Raw genomic sequence first — 24,774 nt, forward strand, 5'->3', positions numbered from 1 at the left:
GTTTCAGTCTCCATTCTGTTCCTTAGAGAACGTCAATTTTAAAAGTATAATTTTGCTAAATTAGCAGATCTTGTTTCACCCAGACCCCAGACTAATTGAGCACAGAGACTAATTATATGTGGACTCCCTAGGGCTTAGCACTGCTTGCAGAATAGGGTTTAGATCACAGGTGTAAGAGTGTGAGTGATTTATCTCTTCCCCCTACCCTTCCCTTACCAGATTGGTTATTCTGTCTTTAAATGCTGATGGATTGCCAGCATCTAAACTTAGTCTGTGATGGATTCCATGTAGAGAGTCATATGACAGTGAAGCAGATGTGTAAGAACAAAGTCTGGTTTGTTAGATCTTCTTGGTTCTGTCAATGTGGATATTTTCTTTTCAATGGCAGCAATCTAGGCATGAAGCAATTGGCAGTTTCACAGATAAATTATGTTTATTCAACAAATTCACGGGGGAGTAACAAAATTAATCAGTAGCGCATAATAGAGCAAGCAATTTACATTTACTACAAAAACAAGTCTATTCGTTCTCTTGTGGTTTTAGTCATGAGGTTTTTTTATGTGCATTGCAACAAATGGACACTTTAGAATGAGTGCCAAGTAGGCCAAATTACTTATAAAGCAGGCATGACTAGATTTTCAAGAGCAGAGAAGATGATGGGATTACTTCCAAGGCTTGTATGCTTTACTGAGCTGGGGTTTCCCTCAAAATATGTCATTTAAGCACAAGTAGCTAGGGTTACCTTATGCTTGAAGTTACTATATTCCCTTTTTTTATCTTCTAGTTCCTTCTATATGTATGGAGAAATACCAATTAAGGCATTACATTACAGTGTGAATGGAGACAGAATTAAAGGAACCCTTCAAACATTCCACATATCCAGATAAGCATCAAAGTAATAAATTATGCATTACCGGGTGTGTCTACATGTGACACTATGTTGCTTTAGCAATGTGCTACGGTGATGTACCATCTCTGGGCAAGAACCTTTACGCTGCAGTCATGTCACTGTGGCAATGTGCTTCCTCTTTATAGAGTGTTACTTCAGCGATGCAGCAGCTAAAAATAACCGTGCGCTGCACACATGGTGTAGTATGGGCTGTTACTGCACCATTGTTTAGTGCTTCCTAAATGATGACACAGTACCAAAGGTACTGTAAGGACACATGTAGACACACCCACTGACTACAAGATTTCCCAGATGATAAAAACGAATAATATCAACATTACATCACAGTAGAACTGTTTAGACTAAGAAAAGCACAGAAATATAGGTTACAACACAACCAGCTAGCCACCACTGGAATAAAGTTATACTGAATTTAATCAAGGTGCTAAGTGATGTTTCAAGCTGCTAGCCAACTCAAACTTAAAATAATATATTTTTAAATTTCTATCCTAGATAGACCTGGCAAAGCTCTTTAGTGCTAGAACAAGAAAGAATGAAGGAGCACAGAAAATATGGAAAGAGTAGTATATGGTAAGAGGAAAGAGAGGAATAGAAGCAATGCAGGAATAAGGGATATATGAAGTAACTTGAGAGATTTCAGCGGGCTCTTCTCTTGTTTTCTGTATATAATTGACAATCCCTTGCAGTAAAGGATGGTTGTTTTCCATGGTTGCTTTATCTGTGGGTCCAAAAATGGCTGACGAGGCCAATGCATGATTGGTAGACTCTGTTGCAACTGGTTTCTGGATTTTGTCTTTTCCATCTCCTGTTGTCGTCATAAAGTTTCAAAGTACTGAGATCCTTGCAGCAGACTCATCCTCCATTTGGGGTGGTCCTGGGAGACAGTCTCCCACAAGTTGATGTGAATGTTACTTCTTTTTTCAAGATGGCCTTGACGGCATCCTTGAAGCGCTTTTTCTGCTCTCATCTTGAGTGTATGCCTTGACTGAGCTGAAAGAATAAAACTGGCTTTAGGGAGTCTGGAGCTGAACTTCTACATGATGTGACTGGTTCAGCAAAGCTGATGTCAAATGATCATCACTTCAATGCTCATGGTGTTTGTTTACAAGAGATTGCTAATGTTGGTGCATGTGTCTTCCCACTAGATTTGAAGGATCTGGTAGCATTGATGGGACTTCCACAGTGACTTAAGATGTCTCCTGTATGTTGTCCGCATCTCAGCTCCTTACAGTAAAGTGGGGATCATGACTGCTTCATAAACCATGAGCTTGGTTTCAGATCTGATGTCATGATCTTTGAACATCCATTTCTTCAAGCATCTGAAGGCTGCACTTGCACTTTTAAGGCAATGTAGGATTTCTTCATTGATGTCAGTCTCCTGTGAAAGATGGTTTCCAATGTACAGAAAATATTCAGCATTCTCCAGAGTCTCAACATAAATCTGAATTACCAGAGCTAGGGACTGCTTATTAAAAGCTTCCTATATTATGATTATATTATTACATATTTTGATGTTATTATGAAATAATATGGGTTATTTCTTCTACCCACTTTTAATTTAAACAGCTGATGTGTTTGTATAGATGGGACACTTTTTAATATTAGTATTCTGCATTTAAACTGTAACTCAAAATTCTATTCCCTTGTAGCGCAAAAGAGCCCTAGGGTAAACTAGTAATTAACATGTTAAAAGGGTCACTGGGAAAAATAAGTTTGGCTTGATTTATTTGCATGCTAATGAAATTTTGCCAGAAGTGAATACATTCCTAAAACAATTGATAGTTGTTTAACATTTACATTTTTTTTCAGTATTTGAAATCATTTTTCCAAAAGTTTATCAAAAATATGTGTCTATAAATTGTTGGCAAACTGGCCACCATGAGAATTGTTTTAAGTATTTGTTTGTAAGTAACCAGTCCTGTAAGGGAAAGCCTAGCCCCTATCCATACCCCCAGATCGCTGCAGTTTTTACAAACCTGACCGTGAGCAGGAAGGGTGCTGGGAGGTGGGCGGGAGACAGGGTTGGGAAGCCACCCACCAGCACCCCCTGGACCCACCAGCACCTCAAAAGGCACAAAGCTGTTACCTTCAGCCCTGTACACAGGTGCCAGCTTGAAGTGTCATGTGGGGCAGCAAACTCCCCACTCTCAACATGGCACTTGAGCCCTCAAGCCCCCTAGCTCATTCCCAGAGCCCACAACTACTCCCCTACCCTGCTACACTGATCCAGTCTGATCTTCCTCCCCCCCCACCTTGTTGCTGGAGCCCTCCCTCCCCCCATGCCTGAACTCTACCTGAAGGGCAGCTCCCAATCATTGTCAGGGGTGGGAGGAGGTTTATTCTTGGTGGGAGCCATGCTGCTGCTGGGAATGAAGCCTATTGTTCTCTGCAACTCACCGATAGAGACTGGAAACCTCCCCCTCATGAAACCAAACCAGACTAACTAGGACCTCCAGATCTGGACCCACCAGCACACAACCAGCCAGCACTCAACCCCAGGCTGACAGAACTTGACCCCAATCAGACTTGGCCAACCTGCACTGGAACTGGGTCCATTAGCTGGTGCCAGAGGGGTAAAGATCCATTGGGCACTGGAGGGGAATTTGACAATGTTGAAAACACAGACACTCTGGACCTGTAATCTGAAGAGAGAGGGAGGGAGGGAGTTTTGTGGGGAAGACATGACAACACTGGAAGACATTCCAGTGTTGTCAACCATGTCCAAACAGACCACAGAGCCTGCAAGATGTTCTGGGACCCCTGGCTGGCTGCCATGGGCAATGCAGTCTTCTGGCGGAGTGAGTGGCTGACCCCATAAACTTATGTATATATTCTTTCAGATGAGTTTCCAACTGCTTAAACTAAATGGCTTAACTTCTACTGGTTCATTTGAATGCTTTCACACACCCACAATGAGCACAAAAGAGCAATGTCTGTGTATTTCAAGAGAATGGTTTCTTATGACAACTTACTTCTTTTTATCAGACAGTCAGTCTCTAGTGTTTCTATATGGCTGGCAGTGTTTTACTTTGCCAACAGTGCTGCATGCATTTAAATTACTGGGAGACCTTTTTGGATGAGAAGGGGTTTTGTGTGTCCTCCTACTCCCCTCCCCCAGTCCCTGTCCCCCGTTACTGCATGTATATTCCTAATAATTCCGAACAAAAAATTCAGGAATTATTGAGATCTATTTTTAGCTAATATAAATTGAAAAACCTCCTTTATTTTCAGTTTACAATGAAAAAAAGGACTGAAATTTAACAAACACAAAGTGGTGCTTCTGTGTTGTTAATAGAAGTATCCAGACCCCCCCATTTCTTTAAAGTCTACCGTTCACATAATGACATTCTCTAAAAATATACCCTCCTTATCTTACCCTCTGAGAGAATTTGTATCATGTTTCACTGCTGAGATCATCTAGTTTGTAAACAATTGGTTAGCAATTAAATACAATCATTCCAGAATTACGTTTGTCACATGAGCCATTAATCTTGATATCACAATACCCTGTTTGTTGTACTATGAACATAAAGAAATTGATTATTTATTCCAAATCAGTATCTTCAGAGAACTGTCAGTCAATTTGTATTATCTTCATATTCACCCAGACAAATACAAGAGGAGAAGAAAATCTCTGGACTAATTATGCTCTTAGTTACTCTTGCCACCAAAGACAATGCAGTTACACAGATGAAAACAGGAATAGGTACTGTCTTTTTATAGTAGGAAATTCTAGATTTAGTGTAGTTCCAGAGTTGGGCCCAAATATTTCAATCATTTAAAAAAGAACTCTAATTGAGCATGAAAATATGTTTCTTAGAGCCTGACTCCAAGGCAAATGAAGTTGTGTCAGTGGACCCAGTCACAACAATATCATTTTGCTATCATAGTCAGAATATATTTCATAATTTGGTTTAAGTATTGGTCCAAGTGGATGTGCCTTGCAGTTGGGTAATCTTAATTTGTTAAAATAATTGTCTCCTAAGCCACTAGAGCAGTGGACTTTATTTGTATTTTGTGAACATGTTCTAGTTCATACAACAAATTATTAGTGCTACATTTGCAACCAGATTAGATGATGGATAGATTGACTGCAGTGCATCATTACTATTTAAATATTCCATTTTATTGTAGGAAAGGATGATCTCATCTAGCTGAAGTCAATATTTTGTGGGAGAGGTGAATTAATACTTTTATTTAACTGGATAGTTTCTGCTGAAGAGGGCAGTAGGATACTGCTTTGCACTGTAGCCTACAATGTATCTGCCTAGGATTTCTATTGCACATGAAAGCTCTTCAATTATTAAAATTGTGGTATGTAATAAACATAATATTCTTTTATACCTGAAATTTTCTTCTGTCTCCACATTTTTATGTCATACAGTGATTTATTCAGAAGTCATTCCTTGAACTTACTTGTAAAGCCTCTGCAGTTTACTCCAAAAGGCTTCATCATTTCTAATTTAATAATTAAGAAATTTCTTATTACAAGCAATAACACAGTCCCAAAGGCTGCACACAACTTTAGTTTATGAATAGACCTATAGATCATGCTTTTCTGTACTTTGACTCAAATGTTCTGTTCAGTATTATACCCCTATATGTAAAAAGCAAAGAATAGTTCTGAGCTGGACCCAGGCTTCCATTTTTTCTTTTCTTTATAATGATATTTTTTGGACTGAGAAATCTATTTCCAGTTCTGTAATTGCTATATGGTGGGAACATCAAGTAAACAATGGATGCAACAACAGGCACTACAATGCAAGTTGCTGTACATCGAGCCATTCTATGATGGGTTTTTAAATAAACTGTAATGCAATCTTGCATTCTCTTTCAGTATTCATTCAAAGCCCCATGGTGTAGTGAACATATTTCCAAGCATATTACCCTGTGTATGGGATAGCTAAAGCTTTGAGTTAAATGGAAAGAAAATATAATGTTTATTTTGAAGAAAGTAGCTTATTTTTCATATTCAATATTTGCTTAGTACACAAAATCCCTAATCATGATAAGAGTTCTAAGGGCTATATGGATACAGTTATAAAAGTCTATGAACTAACTAGAAAAAAAAAGAAAGATTGAGATGGAAGATAGAAAGTTGTAGGGTAAGTAATGACATGTTAGATAGGGACTGATTTAATAAGAATAAATGTATTCACATTCCTCGTACACATTAGAAACAGCTTTTTTGCTGGCAGCAGTTCAAGTTACAGAATCTACCTACATTTAATTAACACTTTTTTCACTTTGATTTATATAAAACGTTTGCCTATCAGGATAATATCATAGGATGCAGCATTTCCATTAGGTTTCTCATTACATGCTTGCATACACATGCTAGAAGGGTCAGCCTGCCAGCCCCAGGGCTACTCCCAACCAGGTGTCATGTGTAGTCAGGGAGCTCTGGAGCTTTTTGCTTCTGGGAGCACATCACATGGTTCACTCGGAAGCAAAAAAGTCTGGAGCTACTAGCTGTGGAGTTTATTTGTGCATATTAATTGCACATGTAGACGTGCCCACAGAGGAATATATCTGCTGTAATATAAAATAGGATCAGGTTGCTGTTTTCTCAAGGACTTGATGAAAGATTCGTAGTTAATGATGTAATGAGATATTCAAACTTTTGGGATTGTATAAAACAACAGCAAATGCTACAGGAACAAGAGGTTACTTTCATTCATGTTTTAATCTAACCTTGACTCATTGCCCTTTAAACACAGTTATAGAAATATGACCCAATATGCAAGCTGTTGTGGTTTACACTCAAGAGACACAAAACCAAATAACAAGCCACAGACTTTTGTGTGTTTTATGTGTTTTTGGAACTGATGTTGAGTCAGTGTCTGTTCATTTTTTTACATAGGAATTGCCCCATGTAAAAGAATGAATGGACACTGACAGCTAAAGTGGCACTGAAAGGAAGTGATGACATATGAAATATTGGTAGAGGTGAATCCTGATATTATACTTTGTGCTCAGTCCAATGATGATGTGATCTATGTTGATGATGAGGCACAACTGGCATCTGGGACTGTAGCCATACCTGATGGATTAATAAGAATTCAAGCTAGCTAGTCTGCTGCTGGAGAGGCATAGTTTGAAGCTGTGGGGACTACTTGTAAGCCAGAACAGGTTTATCCCCTAAGGCTAGCTTGAGATGTTCATTGTTTTTCAGGCATGGTGGGAAGTCATCATTGATGCATCTAGGGTTTCCAAGCTGAGGGCTTTAAGAGTCAACCAGAGGGTTTCTGTTGTCACTGTTACAGGTTTGTCATGAACAGATGTTGCCTTCCTCCCAAGAGAAAGCCTTTCACCTACAAAATTTTATACCCATTGTTCTGCTTAACATGTCTGTGAAGTATGCCACATAGGGTGAAGTTACATCTTACACTTAGACCATACTAAATTACTAAATCTGTAAAATGTTAAGCAGCGTTAAGTTAGAAAATGCTGTGAGCAGTTAATACGGTTTCTTGCCTGCACAGCTCTGACTTGCTACTAGAGGACTGGCAAGCAGGGACATGGGTAGGAGCAGGACACCTGGACTCTAGCCCTGCTCTGGATGAGGGTGCAGGAACGGGGCTGTGAGCAGTGTATTTTGGGATGCTGGAAGATTACAAATTGCTCGTTTTATCTCTATGGAACAGACTGAAGTTACACTAACATGAGCATGGCCCATGAGCTAACGTGGCCTATGAGTATGCAGCATGGCCTATGTAGTATGGCCCAGAGTTAACCCTCACCTTAAGTAGTGTAACTTTGAGATGCTCAGAGGCACTAAGCATGAGTTAACAAGCTTTAGTTATGGAGAGTCACATTTTACATTCCCTTAGTATGGTGTAAGTGTAACACACCTTCAAGTGTAAAACATACCAATGCTTTTTCCTTGCATTGCTGTGTGCATTTGTAAGTTAATTGTGGCTCATTTAACTTAACTGTGGCTCATCCTGGGAACAAGCCTGCTCAGGCTGTGTGCTCTCTAGCCACCTACTAGTAGATAAGCAAAAATGCTGCTTGGACAAACAATGGCTGTAAAGGGCAGTGCCATACCTGTTTTGATCACAGTCAAAACCCCTGACAGTCAGGACCTCCTTAAATGAGATGTTCATTTACACCTTCCATGTAGGAAACCATGTTTTAGATTCCTGTGGTATGCCTTCCAGTCAATGGAATCAGACCAGATGTGGTTATAATACAGATCCTGGCTGTAGACAACAGAACTACATTGAGTTTAGATTTGTATTTAGGATGAAAGATGGAAACTGGAGGTAGCTATAACAGTCTGTTAATTTTCAACACAATGTGATGACGCTGCAGACATTCTAAAGTTTCACAGTGGTGCACAAGGAAGGAGTTTGATTAAGGGCTGGAAGGTGGTAAAGTCCTGGTGGAATTTCTCTAGAGATTCCTTTCCATATGTCAACATGACAATGTCATTAATGTACTTCAGGTATACCAGGGGGATGAGAGGGCAGCTGTTGTAGAAATGGATTTTGAGATAAATGAGACAGTGTGTTGGGGAACCATGTGTGTACCTGTGGTAGTGATAATGTATTTGTAGGTATAGGGAATCTCCAAATTTAAAATATTTGCATGTGAGGAAAAAGCAGGAGGGTTTGATGGAAACAGATGCAGTAATGTCATTGCGGACTGTGTTCCTTATAGCTTGTAATCTGTCCTCATGTGGGGGGATATTGGTAACCAATAAACTGTTTGTTGGATGTTTGTCAATAGAGTTTAGTTTCCTGAAGAAATCTGTGGTGTCTTTCAAATAGGTGGCAGCTCCAGTGGCATACTGAAATAGGAGAGAGTCTCTGTAGCCAGATATTCCCTTTGTGATGGTGCCAATGCCAGAGGCAATGAGAGACCTATGTTCCCAGAGTTGTGGATCTTGGATAGAGTATAAGGTACTTGGGGGGGGGGAGGCAGAGAGTGAAGGGGCAGAAACATAAATTCGCTCCTGTATTTCCAGAGATAAAACCTTACACTAACTTCTAGTATGGTTGTGTGAGATCTCTGGTCAGAAATGTGCAACAACAGGAATCAGAATTTCCTAAATAAAAGATTACTAAAATGTATTCACTGTGGAAAAATTGTATTTCTCTCTAACCTGGCTTTAAAAGCAGCTGAATTTTTCCTTGAATTTCTTTCTCTCCAAAACTCATCCTGATATAGGCATGCTGTCAGGAGTCAGGACGCCAGGCAGACAAACAAGCCCTCAGGTGGCCCTAATTGCCGGGGAGGGGCTGGGCCCCAGCTGGCCCCTGTTCAAGTGCTTGGGTGTAGCTACTACATTTAAGCAGCAGCAGCCCTTGCCGGATTTCAGCTAGGCAAGTATCCCCATCGGTCTAGCCCCACTTATCTTGTTACCTAGTCCTTATTCTTGATTCCTTGCTTTGAGTTTCTAGCCCAGTTCCTACAGCCCCCTGGCTCCTGCATAAACTATTGCTTAGCTCCTGGCTGCATCCCTGCCTAGCCCCTAGTGTCTGGAATCCTGGCTCTTGGACTCCCCAGGATGCTTGCTACCCCTGAACCTTGACCTCCTACAACCAGGTTCAATTCATAACACAGAAAAATCATTTACTATAAACCAACACCCCTAAACCAAAAGTATTAGATTTCAAGTTATTCAAGCTTTATTTTTTTTTTACAAACATAATTAAGTTAAAAGAGCATTTCTAAACAGAAAGTCATTGGTAGAAAATGTTCACTCAATTCTAACATCAACTCTTTCTGAAGTCAGTAAATGTGGAAGTTTCAGAACCCCTCCATATTAACTTGAATTATCTATGTGATAACAATAAGCTCCTCTTAGATATGTATTTGAGATCATGAAAAGTTTGTGAATAAAACTGTCCCATTATAACAATAAAAAATTGCAAAGAAGGTTGCTTATCTTGATCAGGAAGCATTGAAGAGAAAAATCTGTAGATTTCTAGCCAGAGTCTTGAAATACATAAATATTTCTATATCAAAACCAAAGCTAAGGGCCCTGTTAGGAATGCAGTAGTTCTTAACAGTACTTTATGGTCTATTTTATAATTGCAGTCCTGCTGCTTGATTTCACCATGAAAAAATGCAGATAACAAGGTAAATTGGACACCCAAGTTGCAATGAGCTTTCTTCTTATTTCCCTTTTTTCAATAAAAGGCTTCTGCTGGTGCTCAGATGTTTGAAATCACTTACTATGCAAGTGATTGCATTTTAAAAAGGATTGGGGCATTTCTGCCCTGGGTTTTCAGGGCAGAATTAACATTTCATACTTCTCCATAATAACAAAATGTACAACAGGGAAAACTAGTATCTTACTAATGAAAAAGAATTTCTAGTGGTTGTTATGAATAAACCAATAGATTTTCTAGAGTGCATGGTAGTGAGCAGTAGAGTTAAATGAAAGCTGGTGATGCTCATTAGTGTCTACTATGGCACCAAGTCAGATTCATTAGTACATAGGCAAAAATTTAAAGTACAGAAGACAAGCACATAGCTTTAGCTTCACTAGGATGAGTATAAACAAAAGGAACAATGAAGAACTGAAATGATGCAGTCAAAATGCCAGTTGGAAAATTAACGCATGCCTATTGGCTCTTTCTCTTTTAAAAAAAGAAAAGAAAATGAAAGCCAAAAATTCTTTTTTGGTCTTTCCTTTGTAAATGTAAATATGAAATGAAAGATCCAAATAAAATATGAGATCACAGAATCCAAAATAAAATAATCAAAGTCCGATTTTGCCTTCTGATCTATAACAAGCTTCTGCAGAGGGATATAAGCCAAATACCCACTGATAGCTTTCCTTGCTATTCTTCTTACCTGCAGGAGACCTATATCAATGAATCTGCGGCAGGATAGCAATCTGAATTAATTCACCTTTTTTCTTTAAATATACTTACCTTTGAGGATAATGTGTAGAGGGCAGCTCATAATATAGTTTTTAAAATGCTCTTCTTCTAGCTGTGTTGCTGACACTATCTTAGATCAGTGCTACTCAATCTTTTGGCTCCACTGTACAGGGCCAGTCCATGGGTTAGATCTGACCCTACATGCCAGGATTAATGGGACATACCCTTGGAAGGCCCCACACCACGCTCATTCTTTAAGTTGACAGTCTGCCACCCAGGATTAGAATGCCTTCCCAGGAATCACTACCCTGGAATTGGGACCCTGCACTCCTGATCTAGCACACAGGACCACAGCCTGCAAAGCTCCCCACAGACCCATGGAGAACCCTGAAGGCTGGATGACACAGTGCCAAAGACTGGATCTGGCTGACATGCTGAGGGTCAAGCATTCCTTAGATTATTATAGATGAAAGAATTTTAAAATGTTAAATTTACTTGTCCTTTATGCCATTTCTTTGCTTTCTGCCCTTCTCTGGCTTGGACAAATACAACAGGGTAGTCAGTTTCACTGAATTTTTGTTGTATTTTTTGCACTCCAAGCAAGTGAAGACTGCTACCACAATAAAAATAAACTCATAAATAAGACAGGGGCAGGTTTCTGATTCCAGCCTTTAGGGGTGCAATAGACTAAGAACTCCCAAGAACTTCTTTAGAGAAGATCTCCCAGATACCCGTTAATGTATGCAAATAGTCACATGGCCAAGGATGTTCACATAGCAATGGCTGCACCAACCTATTTTCTTTGCTGTGACACAAGACCCTGCAGGTCTTACAGTATCTTTTCTATCCCCTTAGCGCTGAGATGAGAGAGGGAGCCAAGAAGCAACTAGTATATCACAGTGCAGGAGTAATAAGACCTGCCTCTGAGGACAGCCAAACTAATCTGGCCAACAGTCTCTCACCTGGTCTCACTAGAGTACCCTCCTGATCCCACCTGCCACACCTTGTGGAAATACTAATATAAATTATGGATACAGTTCTTAGAGGCTTGGATAAGGTCTTAGGTGCTTCATTTCACACTGATCATCATAGGGTGGCCTCGGACTGGCCTGATATTCTAGCTCTTTTCCCTGAGCTGACTATATCTCCTTCAGACAGGCCTCAGCCTGTGCATCCCTGTGAGACTCTGGAGAACACTGAGTATTTCCAGTATCTTGGAAGCCATCTCTTGCAGAATTCCACAAGGAAATCACTAAATGGACTGTGGAAATTACAGAGGGATCATTTGCTGTCCACCCTAGGAAAGATCATTATGAGAACCCTCCTGAACTGTCTCCTTCCACTTGCTGAAGAATTCAGAATCTCAGTATTGATTTAGCGCATCAAGAGGCACAATTGAAATGATCTTCACAGCTCACCAGCTGCAGGAAAAATCCCAGGAACAAATAAGCCTCTCTATATGGCCTTCCTTGACCTCATGAAAGCCTTAGACTCTGTTAACCAAGAAGCATTGTGCAGGATCTTTCTGATGTATGACTGCCCAGTGAAATGCATCACCATTCTTTACCTGCTCCACGATGGTATGCAAGCAGTGGTTCTCAATAACAGATCTATGAATCTATTGCAGGCCACTCTGACGTTAAGATGGGAGTTATGCAAGCCTGCATCATCGCTCCAACCATTGATATTCTTTACAGCAGTACTACCTCTGACCACCAAGCTTCCAGCCACAGTGGAGCTAAATTACTAAATGGATGGTAAACTGTTTAATTTCAGTTGTCTCCAAGACAAAACCAAGACCACCCCAACATGAGTCATCAAGCTCCAGTACACTGATGATGCTATTGTCTGTGCTTACTCAGAAGCAGACCTTCAGGCAATCATTGACATCTTTACTGAGGCATACAAGACAATGGGACTGATGCTTAGCATTCAGAAGACTAAGGTCTTAATCAACAAGGTCTTAATGAGAAGTCCCTAGGTCCAGTAATTCAGATTCACAGTGAGACTCTGGAGAACACTGAGTATTTCCAGTAACGTGGAAGCCATCTCTTGCAGAATTCCACAAGGAAAGAACTCTATCCCAGTTCATCCACTGAAGACCTTCAGAATCGTGGCTTATGATTTCATAGATTTCATGGACATTTGGGCTGGAAGGGACCCTGGAGGATCATCGAGTCCAGCCCCCTGCCCCAGGGGCAAGAAGTCAGCAGGGATCATAGGATCATGATGAAGAAAGACTGAGGAAACTGGGCTTATTTAGTCTAGAGGAGACTTAATAGCAGCCTTCAACTACCTGAAGGGAGGTTTGAAAGAGAATGGAGCTAGACTGCTCTCAGTGGTGGTAGATGACAGAACAAGAAGCAACAGTCTCAAGTTGCAGCAAGAGAAGTTTAGGTTAGATATTAGTAAGAACTTTCCTACTAGGAGGGCAGTAACCCTGGAACAGGGTACCTAGAGGGGTGGTGGGAGGCTTCATCCGTGGAGGTTTTCAAAACCCAGCTAGACAAAGCTTTAGCTGGGATGATCTAGTTGGGGATGGTCCTGCTCAGGGACTAGATGACCCCCTGAGGTCCCTTCCAACCCTCACTTTCTATAATTCTATAATACTAGAAATCTGAAGCGTCCGAGGAATGAGGCTATAGACGTGGGAGCAGTAGATCAAGGCCATCATACATTCCTACCACCTTCTTTTGCTAACTGAATTCCCAGAACGTATATCCAAATGATCGCTGACTCCTTTCCAACTTCCCCTGTGTTCCAGACAAGGAGTCTGTACCTCACATGAAAGATACTTGCTGAGCTATGGAATTCAAATTGAGACTGAAAAGTCTAATTAAACCTACAGCACTACAGAGTCAACAATTCTCTACGTACGAGAGAGGGAGGGGCAAAAAAGGTAATTCCAAAGGTCAAAAAAACATTCTTCTTGAATGTCAAGGAGCAGCAAGAAGCAATTACGAGAATGGGACATGGGATATTCAATAGGGGTGTGCAAAATGGGCCAAGATTGGGGACCAATATTTGTTAATTTGGATCACTGACCCTGATTCGATTCAGCCAAATACATATCTGAAGATTTTATGCCAATTCAGAGAATCAGTGATTCGGCCATAGACACAGCTTTAAATGTCTTTTCTATATACCTCAAGGTACCAGGCATGGCTCATGAATGCAGAGATGGTGGGGCGGATGGAGCGTCCCACAGGACCATGAGGTGGCCTCCCTGCATGCTTGGCGGTAAATCTGGAAGTGGACCAGAAGTACTTTCGGTCCACTTCCAGCTCCGCCGCTGCACATGATGCCCCCCTTCCCCGCACCCCTGTGACTCAGTGACTGCCTGTGGGGGGACTCCAGTTGCCCCCCCTACCCAGGAGGCACCAGCCGCCAAGCTGGGGAGGGCGCGGGGGGGGGGGCCCACATGCTCCCCAGCAGACCCAGAAGTGAACCAGAAGTGCTTCTGGTGCGCTTCTGGGTCTCCTGCCGAGCTCACTGGGGACCCCCCCCCCCCACACACACACACACTCCTGTGGGACACTCCATCTGCCCCACCATCTCAGCATTCACGAGCTGCTTGGTACTTTGAAATATGTAGAAAAAACATTTAAAGCTGTGTCTATGTCCGAATTGTTGAATCTTTCCGAATCTCTCTGAATCGATTTGGAGGGTTCCAATTTGATTCGGAGAGAAAGGGTCTCCTGATTTGATCTGGATTTGAAGATTTGACCACCAAATCGGGATGAATCTCCTCCAAATCAAATCAGCGACCGAAGCTTTGCACAGACCTAATATTCAATCCTTGGGCCTAGGTATGGTACATAGGGCCTATGAAAGAAACAGACAAGGGTGGGAAGAGAAGGGTATTTGTCTGGGAAGTGAAAGATTTAACAGGGGGTGAATCAAATGGAAGGTCCTCTCTCTGTGGTTATGCTGGTGTCCTTCGCAGATTTTGAGCTACTGCATTCTTTGAGAAGTGCATCCTTAACTAAGCATTTCTGAGGCTTCTAGGATTAGGATCTTTTGTTTTTAATGATCATTTTTGAAAGGCGAGTACATATACTTCAACTTCAAACTGACAATTTTTGTATGAGAGAGATTTTTATGTGCAGGGGTTTCTTAATTGGAATTCCTTCTGATAGATCATATCTTTAAAGGAGAATGTTAAATAATCCTCTCCTGCTCTCACTTATATTTGGGCCACAGGCATCATCAAATTAGTTAAGATTCAAATACCCTTGACATAGTAGAATCCAAATGAAAAACTCACTGGTGTATGATGTTTTATTAAAAAGGGTAATGTGTTGATGTGCCTTATGCATCTTTGGAACTAACTAGTGCACCCTAAAAGCTGTAGACAGTCCACTATTTGGCTTCTATGGGGACACCAAACAATTTTAAGATGGCAAGAAAACACTGCCTAGCAATTTTGTTATTATTTGGCATATACACAAATGTATATAATGAATATCGTTACATGTTATTGTTAACCATCAGTTGATACTCTAAAAATACCACAAGAGATATAAGGGCTGCCTAAAGACATTTTTGGAGGTTAGAGGGAGGTTAGATTGCATCATAAATAACCACCTAATCCAATGTAAGTTTGGATGCAGGGTATAGAAGAGGGGGTGGGGGGATTGGGGGCCCAAGAAGCTTTTGGGAGGAAATAGGGTTGTCCAGGCAAGTGCCAGAGGTACAATGGGGGGGGAAAGGAGAGTTGAGGGGGCACGTGGAGTCTACATGGGAGGGGCACTGGGGGGTTGGAGAGGCAGGTGGGGTCCACATAAGGGTTTCTGGGGTCTGGAAGGCTTTGGCAGAATCAGGGGGCTTGCAAGGGGCCTTGGAGGGATGGGTGCTCTCTTCCCCACCCCCTGGGACCAGGGTCTGTTTTTAGACCCTGACCTCCCCCATCCCTAAACAGCCTCCCTGCCCCTGGTGAACCCCCATCTCTCCCCACACTGGGACTTACTTTGTCACTCCTGGCATTCGTGAATGCTGATAAAACTGGCACTAGGATTCGCTTGTGGGATGGGGGATTTGATGGGCTGGGGGGGAATCATTCATCTGGGGATGGGGTGGGTGGGGGAGGACTAAAAATAACTCAGTGCCAGGAATGGGCTAGGAAAAGTGCAACTCCAGGGCTGGGGCCAACAGCTGGGCTTTTGAAGCCCCAGGGTTGCATTGGTAACTGTACAGAAATTCAGTTAGATTGGTCTCACTGGACCCAAGCTAAGCATGGTGGAGGAAGATTGGGGGGGTGGGGTGAACCCCAAAATGGAGAATAAGCCCTCTATGCTTACCCCAGGAGGAAGGTGAGTGTGCAGGAAGGCAAGAAGCAGCAAGCAGTGTTTTTGGAGTGAGTGCTCCTTAATGCTTGGTCCACAGAGAGACCAGGCAAGTACTTCCAGCCCTGGAGAGGGGCATCCAGGGAGAGCTTCCAGTGTTGCTGGAGCCAGGACACCAGGACAGTTCTCCAACCAATGCTTGCCAGCTGAGAGGGATGAAGCAAAGGCATTCAGGAAAAAGGCAGGGGATCAGAGGATCACCACTAAAGGAAACATGGCTGACAAGGGCACAGGACTACATCCAGGAAGCTGAAGGGAGCCACCAGAGGAGCAGTAGCAAGAAGCTACTATGAGGGGGGTGGTTTTCCCTCCTCAGAGAGACCATCTGTGGATACCTTGAGGGGTTTGGGGCAAACAGCTTGATATGGACAGCATTATATTATTTTTCTTTCTTTTTGTGATCAAGTGTTTTATTTTTCTTTATTTGTGACTTTTGCCCTGCTGCAGGGTTGGGGGGGAGGAACTAGGGACTGTGTAAGCAGATAGCCCTGCAGGGCCATATCATCTGGGGGCCTTGCAGCAGTGAGTACCAGAGGCCTGAAGACTTCCTGTAAGCTGGGGCAGCAGGCTGGATTTAGAAACTGTGTGGATTGGGCCCAGTATGTTCTTTTCTGTTTTCCTTTATGGCTATGGACATTTAAGCGGGGATTAACGGGCTTCATGAGAGGCACTCCCTGAGCATTATAATGAAGTCAGTTGATAATTCTCTGTCTTTGAAAGTAGAAGAAACTCAGGCCAGACAACTGCTAATGGTGGTAAGGGTGCGAGGTTCTTAAAAATGCCAGAGGTGTAAAAAGAGTTCTCACAACATTTTGAGAGGTGTAAGAAGAGTTTTCTCAGTCTGCTCCTATATGTAAACAAGTTTACATTTTACCCTTAGCTAGAACCTTTCTATACCATGCTAGAAAAAAATGAACCAGAAAGAGGAGATTGTTCAAAACACAACTCATGTCAGGATTAAATTAATGTGGAATGGTTAAGGTTTAGAGCAGCAGGATTTTCATGGAAATAAACCCTTAATCTTATCTCTACTGGGTGACATGGGCAACCACCCAGGCACCATGTTCAGGGCCCCCCCACACACACACATACGTGTGAACAGCCCATGCCCACAGCACTGCTCTCCCCCTGCCCTGCCCAATCTCTGACCCAGGCAGGAGGAGTGGTGCCCGGGCCAGTCAACCCCCCACCTCCAGCCGCTGCTCAGGAGGAGCCAGGCCAGGGATTGCAGGCAGCAGTAATGATGCCTGTCTGCCCACCTGCCTCCCTGCTGGACTGTGCCCTGTGTCTTCTGCCTGCGGCAGCACTGCTAATTCAGGGGGGAGGGGGATGGGAGGCACCAGAAGGGGGAGGGTGCCAAAATACAAGTTTGTGCAGGGCAACATTTTCCCTAAGGCCAGCTCTAGCTAGATCCTCAACATAAAATAGCATAGTCCCTTCTATTTCAGGCTGAGGATCTAGCCTTTAAACTTCAGCTTCTGTCCACCTCTTCCTTTTGTCTTTTCCTTCTTTATGTCTTTAGCCTACTATTTTCCATGAAAAGATGATTGCTCTTGTCTTCTTGGACAGGCATTGTCTAAAGGGTCTTCCAAGGCTGCCAGCAACACTATAGATCAGCTAGAAAAGGATGTGCTAAAAACATCTTTTAGAGTAAGCCTGAGAAATGTGTTCAAGGAATGGAAATGGAACGGGAATGGGAATCCTCCATCCTTCCTGAAACTAGGATTTACAGGAAGAGCATGATGTGAAACCAACCCTGCTTTATGTTTACAAGATGTGTTATAATTTAGTATAGATTTAATAATTACTTAACTAATTTTGTACTAAATATATACCTTCTCCTTTAGGATTAAATTGGAGTTTAGCTGAACTGAATACATTAGTCTGCTGCATCTCCATCTGAAATTCTAGAACTGTGTTTTCAGTTATCACACAGTGCTAGCAATAAAAATCGGTTTTGTTAAAGCCTTAACTTAATATCCACATGCATTATAAATAATCATAAAAGGTGGTAGAGATGCTTCAGCTACACTTAAAAGACAATCCCAAGTACTAGAAAATGATGTGTATTAAGACCATCTGTCTATGCTGCATGTCTTTGAAACAGTGGATTTATCTATGATTAATGGAAGAAAGATGATAGCCTCTAAATATGCTGTAAGTATGCATTACTTCTGTTTGTGCATGAAAAGCATAATGAATATGAACAACAGCATTTTATCGCATTTATTGTTAAATTCCAGCTTTGCATTATATATTTGCTTTATTCTGGACAAACAAGTGTTTTGACACTCATTTTCCTAAGGTTGGATTTTATTTAGATATGAACCATGTTACCTTATATTTCACATTACTCAGGGATTTCCCCCCCTTTTTTTTTTTTTGCTTTTACAAGGACTTGTGTCAAGTTAGAGATTTCTTGGAACTATGAAGATGACAGTAAACGTGCCCCATTTGAAACCTAGAATTCATTAGTGGGAAGGAATACCTCCATTCAAAATTGCTATTTAAATGAAAATTGGAGGATGTCATTACTGGATGATGAAGGCTTTATCACAGAGGTGAGTCTTGATTTTGTAAGTGACAAATATTCACATTCTGTGCCTTAAAAAATCAGATATGGAGGATAGTACTAGAAGTCTTTAAGACAGATGAAGATGATGTAAGTTGGGAACAAAGCAGTCAGAAAAGAAATTTCTTACTGCTAAACCAAAGAGGCTACAGTTGAGAAAGTTAGGAAAGGTAAAGTGAAAGTATATACCTACTCCTCTGTTCTGCTGGAAAAGGAATATAATCTAATGAATGTGAAGTTCATCTTTTCTCAAACAGAAGTTTAAAAAAATCACTTCCACTTTCATCTCGTCTGTTGCATCTAGGGAAAGGTTGTTATTTATTCGTTTGTTTGTCGCATTCTACTTATCCGTTTCTGATTCAATGAGTGGGGTTTCTGCCACTTTCCAGTCACTCCCCCCCAATAATAGTTCATTCATATAAAAAAAATCTTAGTATCACACATTGTAGTTTCAGATCTATACTTATCTATCCCAGAAAAATTGTGAGTTTACCAGAAAAACTTTCCCCTAAACCTTGCATTTATGATACAGATACATTCCATAGAGATATATCACATTAGCTCTAGCATGTTTCATAGTCTAGTAACTGAGAAATCCTGCCTCCAGCAGTAGCTAATTACAGATATTACAGAGGAAGGAAAAAGTACCCCATGACACTCCCACCATATTTTGTAATACTGACTGTGGAGGTGTTTTGGGACTCCTGACCCCTGTGGCAAACAATCTACATCCTGAAGCCTAAGATTTGATTATCCCATCTTGGCTTAGATAGATACAAATTCTACTAGTCATAAAATTGTTCAGCCCTTTTAGCATCCAGCTATAATATGTGAGTATAGACATTTTAAGTACGCATTGTTGCACAATGGAGAAAATGTGGGTGAATATATAATTTAATAAATGTAAGTGTAGGAGTGAGTTGCTGATTTAATGAGTCACCATTGTTTCTTGTTACCACAGAGATTGGAAAGGATGGGAGCTTATTTCTATATGGCTTAATTATTCCTTCTCCCTCCTGCACAGTAATAGCATTCTAGCTAATGGTTCCTACTCCTCTGATGATAAAAAAAAGTGCTGCCATCCTGTCCAGTCATGTACAGTATGTAATAACCTACCTACCAGCTGAAACCTTTTAAAAGCCATCTTTAAAATTCCAGACTTCAGTTTACAGAGGTGGCTCATAAAAGCTAAGTTTGTCTTAGACACAGACATTCTAAATCATTTTTGCATCTTTTTCTGGGTAGAAGTAAAACAAAGCTTGGTGACAAAAAGAAAAATTGTCCTAAATTATGCGAACTAAAAAGTGTAATAAAGAGAGAAATGACAAGTAGCAACTAGTAGAATATTATGTTAGACTTCCAATCTTAAAAACAGGCAAATAAGAGGTAAAGTAGATTATTTATATTATTTTAGAAAAGGATATGATAATTAGGATCTTGTTTCTGCAAACAAGTATACACAAACATCACTTTACACATGAATAGTCCCACTGAAATCAGCATCTTTATGGCCAGGTGCAGACATTACACTTCTGGTTTAGATGGTCAGAAACTGGTCTATTCCTGTAACAGGATAGAAGTTTGGAGCACATTTGGTGCTGACAGATGTGAAAAAACAAACAAACCACACTCTACCAGAAGCATCATTGCATTAGTTCAACCTGGCTCCACAGCGTCTGTATAGATCGGGTGCTTCAGCAGGGCTTTTTGGCACTTTTATCTAACAGCTGATTCAATCAGTTATTATACAAAAGCACGAAGAAAACTCCACTAAAGCTTCTGATATATACAGACGTTGGGCAAGCCAGGTCCAACTAACGCACTGCCTCTTTTGGGTATGCACTGGGCTTGATATGGGAGTGCACCAAGTTTAAAGCACCTTTTTTCCCCCCCACATCTGGAAGCAGCCATAGAATAGAAAGCCCCCACCCCCCCTTTAAGGGAGTCAGTCACTGATTGCTGATGGCTGGAGAGAGGGCAGATCAGCTGTGCCCTCCTCCCTTTCACTGTACCCACTTTCCGGAGGCATGGGGTCTCTCAGTGGGTATGTGGGAGCCCACCAAGAGATCCCTATGCCCTCCATGAGCTGGTGCAGTGACAGGGAGTTGTGCAGGCTGAACATGCCTGTCATGCTGACTGCTGACAGGGGAGGGGGAGAAAGTATGGGGACTAGCTCCCTGTGTGTTAAAAACTGATTGGGCTGGATTAAAATTAGGGTTTTTTTTAATTTCCACCCCCTTGATGGCCATCAGGAGAGGGATGGAGGAGAGAGGGAAAGTACGGAGTATGTGCATGTGTTTGTGAGAGGGAGTGAGAGAGAAGCAGCCAGAGAGGGAGCACAGGAGTGAAGGGAATAGATAGGGAGAGTGTGGGAAGCAGAAAGAAAAATTGTCTTTTCAAATCTCCTCCCTCTTCTATCTTGCATCTCTCACCTCAGTTCTTTGCTTTTTTCCTAAAGCCTTTTGGGCTGTGAAAGGTGCTGGCCCCCACAAGAAAATAGAGACAGCTGTTTAGTTGAGTAGGTTAGCACGTGGTGCTAATAATACCAAGGTTGCAGGGTTGATCCCCAGTTGGGCTAAATGATTGCTTTCATACTTCTCTATGAAATGTGTGTTATCTGCCTGCTTATATCACCAGGTGGCTGAGCCATGATGAGTTTCTTTATTTTATTTTTCTTTTTTTCATTTTTCCCTTGCTGTCTCCACCACGGTGATGATTTCCACCTACCCCACTCCTATCGTGCTGGGGAGCTGTGTCACATTGCCCTCCATGGCAGCCATCTCCCAGCCCAGCCAGGGTGGCTTTTCACTGTGCTTGGCCTCTGCACTTCTCCATGCTACAGTGCAAGGGCCCAGGGAGGCATGGTGGTGGAGGGGCGTGTGTGGGTGTATGTGCATACACACACATGCTTGTCAGGTTCATGTGAGTCACTGCTGGGGGCTCTCCAGCCTCCGTCTCCTCCCCTCCCTACCTCTGGTCTCCCCAGCACAGATCTGGCTGCTCCATCTCTCTCCTTGTTTCCCAGCTGGCCAAGATAGCGCCTCTGTTTTGAAGCAAGAACAAAGTGAGTGCTCCCTTCCCCATCTCTGTGCAGGTGGCATCTACAGGGCTGTGCATGTGCACCATGCTGTCACACCAATCCCTACTTCCCTGTCAGCAATCTTCATGACACGTATGTCCAGCCTGCACTGTGCCCACACACCCATCAAGAGACCCACATGTCTCCCATAAGCAGATGCAGTGACAGTGAGCAGATCAGGCTGGAAATGCTCGTCATTGACTCGGCAGTACTCGGCAATCCCTGGCAGCCCAGACAGACTTCAGGTAACTCTAAGAGATGTGCTCACCCTCCCCACCCCAAGCTATGTTGCTTACAGAAACCCACACAGATTTGAGCAAATACCACCTCAAGTTTTTTTTAACAACTGGACTTAACCACTAAGGGTAAACACATGCATAACTGTTACTAGGATCAGGGTCTGTCTCTAGAAAGAACTTGCAAAGCCCAGAACCAACATGCGAGAAGGTCAGGGTACCAACAGCAAGTTGAGTGTGTGAAGATGCAGTTAGAGGCAACAACCCACAGATGGAGATGGTGCTTTTTAAAATTAGTTTGTCATTTTCAAAATGAATGACCTGAAATAAAATATGTATTCATTTATACCTGGAGATTTAAACTGTTGTCATTCCCTAAGACAAAAAGGACAGGATTTACAAGTTTATTGGTGGATAAGTGACTTTTTTAAAGTGACTCAGAATAAAATCTATTGTAATATTATGGGTCCAGGGTGTTTTTTTAAAATCAATTATTTTTTGCCTGAAAAAATTAATTAACATCTTACTGTGGATACACTATTTTCAGCTTCAGACATAGACAAATACAAAAATATGTAAAATCCTGTTCTAAAATAAGATATTGAACTTCTAGATCTTGTTTATAAATCAATTATAAAAGTACAAAATCCAAGGATACACAAAAAACTAGAACTCTTGGTTCCAAAATGATACCTTTCATTAGACCAACTGGAAAATGGCAAGAAAACTGTCCTTTTCTACAAGCTGTCGGGCTCAAAGTCCCTTTGTCAGGCTGTGGGAAAAATGTAGATGGTACAAGATGGTAAAAAGTCCCCATAGGTAGGAAATAAGCTTCATTTTTTCATAGAGGGAGCTGAAGATGGAAGTCTATCCCTCTGGGTCCATTCCATCTTCAGCTCCCTCTGTGCAAAAATTAAGTTTATTTCCTACCTATGGGGACTTTTTAATATCTTGTACCATCTACACTTGTCCCAGAGCCTGACGAAGGGACTTTGATCCTGAAAACTTGCAGAAAAGGACAATTTTCTTGCAATTTTCCAGTTGGTCTAATGAAAGGTATCATTTTGGAACCAAGAGTTCTAGTTTTGTGTGTCTCAGACCAACATGGCTACCAAGTACACCCCTAAATCCAAGGATAGGTAGTTTTCAAGGAGTAAGTGATGTGTGTGTGAATTATGCTGTATGTCTGTTTTCATATTCATGCTACGTTATCCCAACTGAGACCATCTCCTTTTCACTGCATTTTATATCAGTAATATCTGGGAGGTCTGCTTCTTAACCTCCCATCATAATCTCAGCAGCACGATTGCTGGGTAGACCATTATACACTTTTATGATTTTTCTGCATGAAAAGTGATTCCTGACGTCTTTCTCATTTTCATTTCATGCTATCCAAGACTGTATAATTCAATTCCATTTGTTCTAGTGTGACAGACTAAATTAACTTTTATCTATTTAAATAATCATTTTAATTTCTTTGTTTGATCACCCTCAGAAATGAAAGTAGAAGTAGTAAAATGTTGAATGTTAAAGCTTTGGGTAAACTAGGGAATTTTTGAAAAAATTTCCAGACATTGATTGAAGGTCACCATTGTTATTGATGTGGAGAACTATAACATAGAGAGATCACAAGGAATTAATCTGTGACATATATAAGGCTGATACATCCGTACATCCCAAAGAAGTTCTTGCTCAAGGCTTGTGGTAAAACCACAATTTACCCTTGATATTCTTTTAATATAGGAATTTTGATTTGGTTCTGGAAGTGGGTTTTTTCTATGCCATTTCTGATTATTTTAATTAAGAAAGCTCAGAAAACAGAACTTCCATCATGTATGACTATCATAATAAACTACTTGTTATCAGCAGATTTTGGACCAGGTGTTTTCAGTATCACAATGCAGTTCTTTACCAGATGAGTTAAAGGAATAACTAATAGCTATGTTATAGGTTCTTAGGTGGAGAAAGAGCCAGCAATCTGATGTGGTGACTTAGCTGAGTCTCAGGATCTGGTGGATTAATTTTATTTTGCATGGCAATCTGATAATTGGATAATGGAAATTTTCTATAAATATTTTTTAAGTGTTATAATTGTGTTGAGAGATGGGCTGATCAATCAAAAAATTGTAAAATTATTATTATTCTCATCTAACAAACACAGTTTCAGAAATCTGCTTGATGTTTATCTTGGTTCTGTGAAAACTATAAATCTGTGGAACTGTGTGAGACCCTGGAGGAAAAACACAAGAAACCATGACAGTCAGTAGGTCATCAGTATACTGTTCGTTACATACTGACCATTTCACTTCTAGCACTTAGCAGCACACTATTAAAACTCTTGGGGGGAATAAAACCCAAAAGCTAATGATCAAGCCTGATAATAGGAACAAATGATGAAACGATTGATGTTGGTTGCTAAGATATAAAGAGGTTCTTGCTAACTAGTGTGCTTAAGTGCAGCACAAATAGCAGCATCTAAGATATACTAAAGCAACTAATTACATTATTGGTTCTCAACTAATGCAATACAGGTTGTATGTATAAAGAAAATATTTGTTTGTGGTTAAAGTTCTACTTCTTACTAATAATCAGAATACTTAGCAGTTATATCAGTTTACATTCTATTACATCTGCAAATGTAGAATAACGATTTTTTTTTCAACAGAGAAAAGATCCATTCCTATTTGGAAGCTAATAGTAATTGAAGATTAAGGCCCAAAGTTTCCACAAGTTTTGCATATAAAAATCAATATTTTAAGAGGTTTTTGCAAAATATGTAACTTTGTTGCCTCT

General features: G+C 41.1%; 1 protein-coding gene across 1 annotated transcript in view; it reads right to left on the bottom strand.

Moving 5' to 3' along the window:
• Positions 1 to 266: 266 nt before the first annotated feature.
• LOC149864845 (uncharacterized) overlaps positions 267 to 24,774 on the bottom strand; it is a 43,456-nt gene continuing 18,948 nt past the window's right edge. The window contains exon 3 of the mRNA XM_090049804.1: positions 267 to 392. Coding sequence (XP_089905930.1) covers positions 267 to 392 — 126 coding nt within the window. The remainder of the gene's footprint in view (positions 393 to 24,774) is intronic.

The sequence above is a fragment of the Crocodylus siamensis genome, chromosome 5, assembly GCF_052110815.1.
Source record: "Crocodylus siamensis isolate JL-2025a chromosome 5, ASM5211081v1, whole genome shotgun sequence".
NCBI lineage: Eukaryota > Metazoa > Chordata > Crocodylia > Crocodylidae > Crocodylus > Crocodylus siamensis.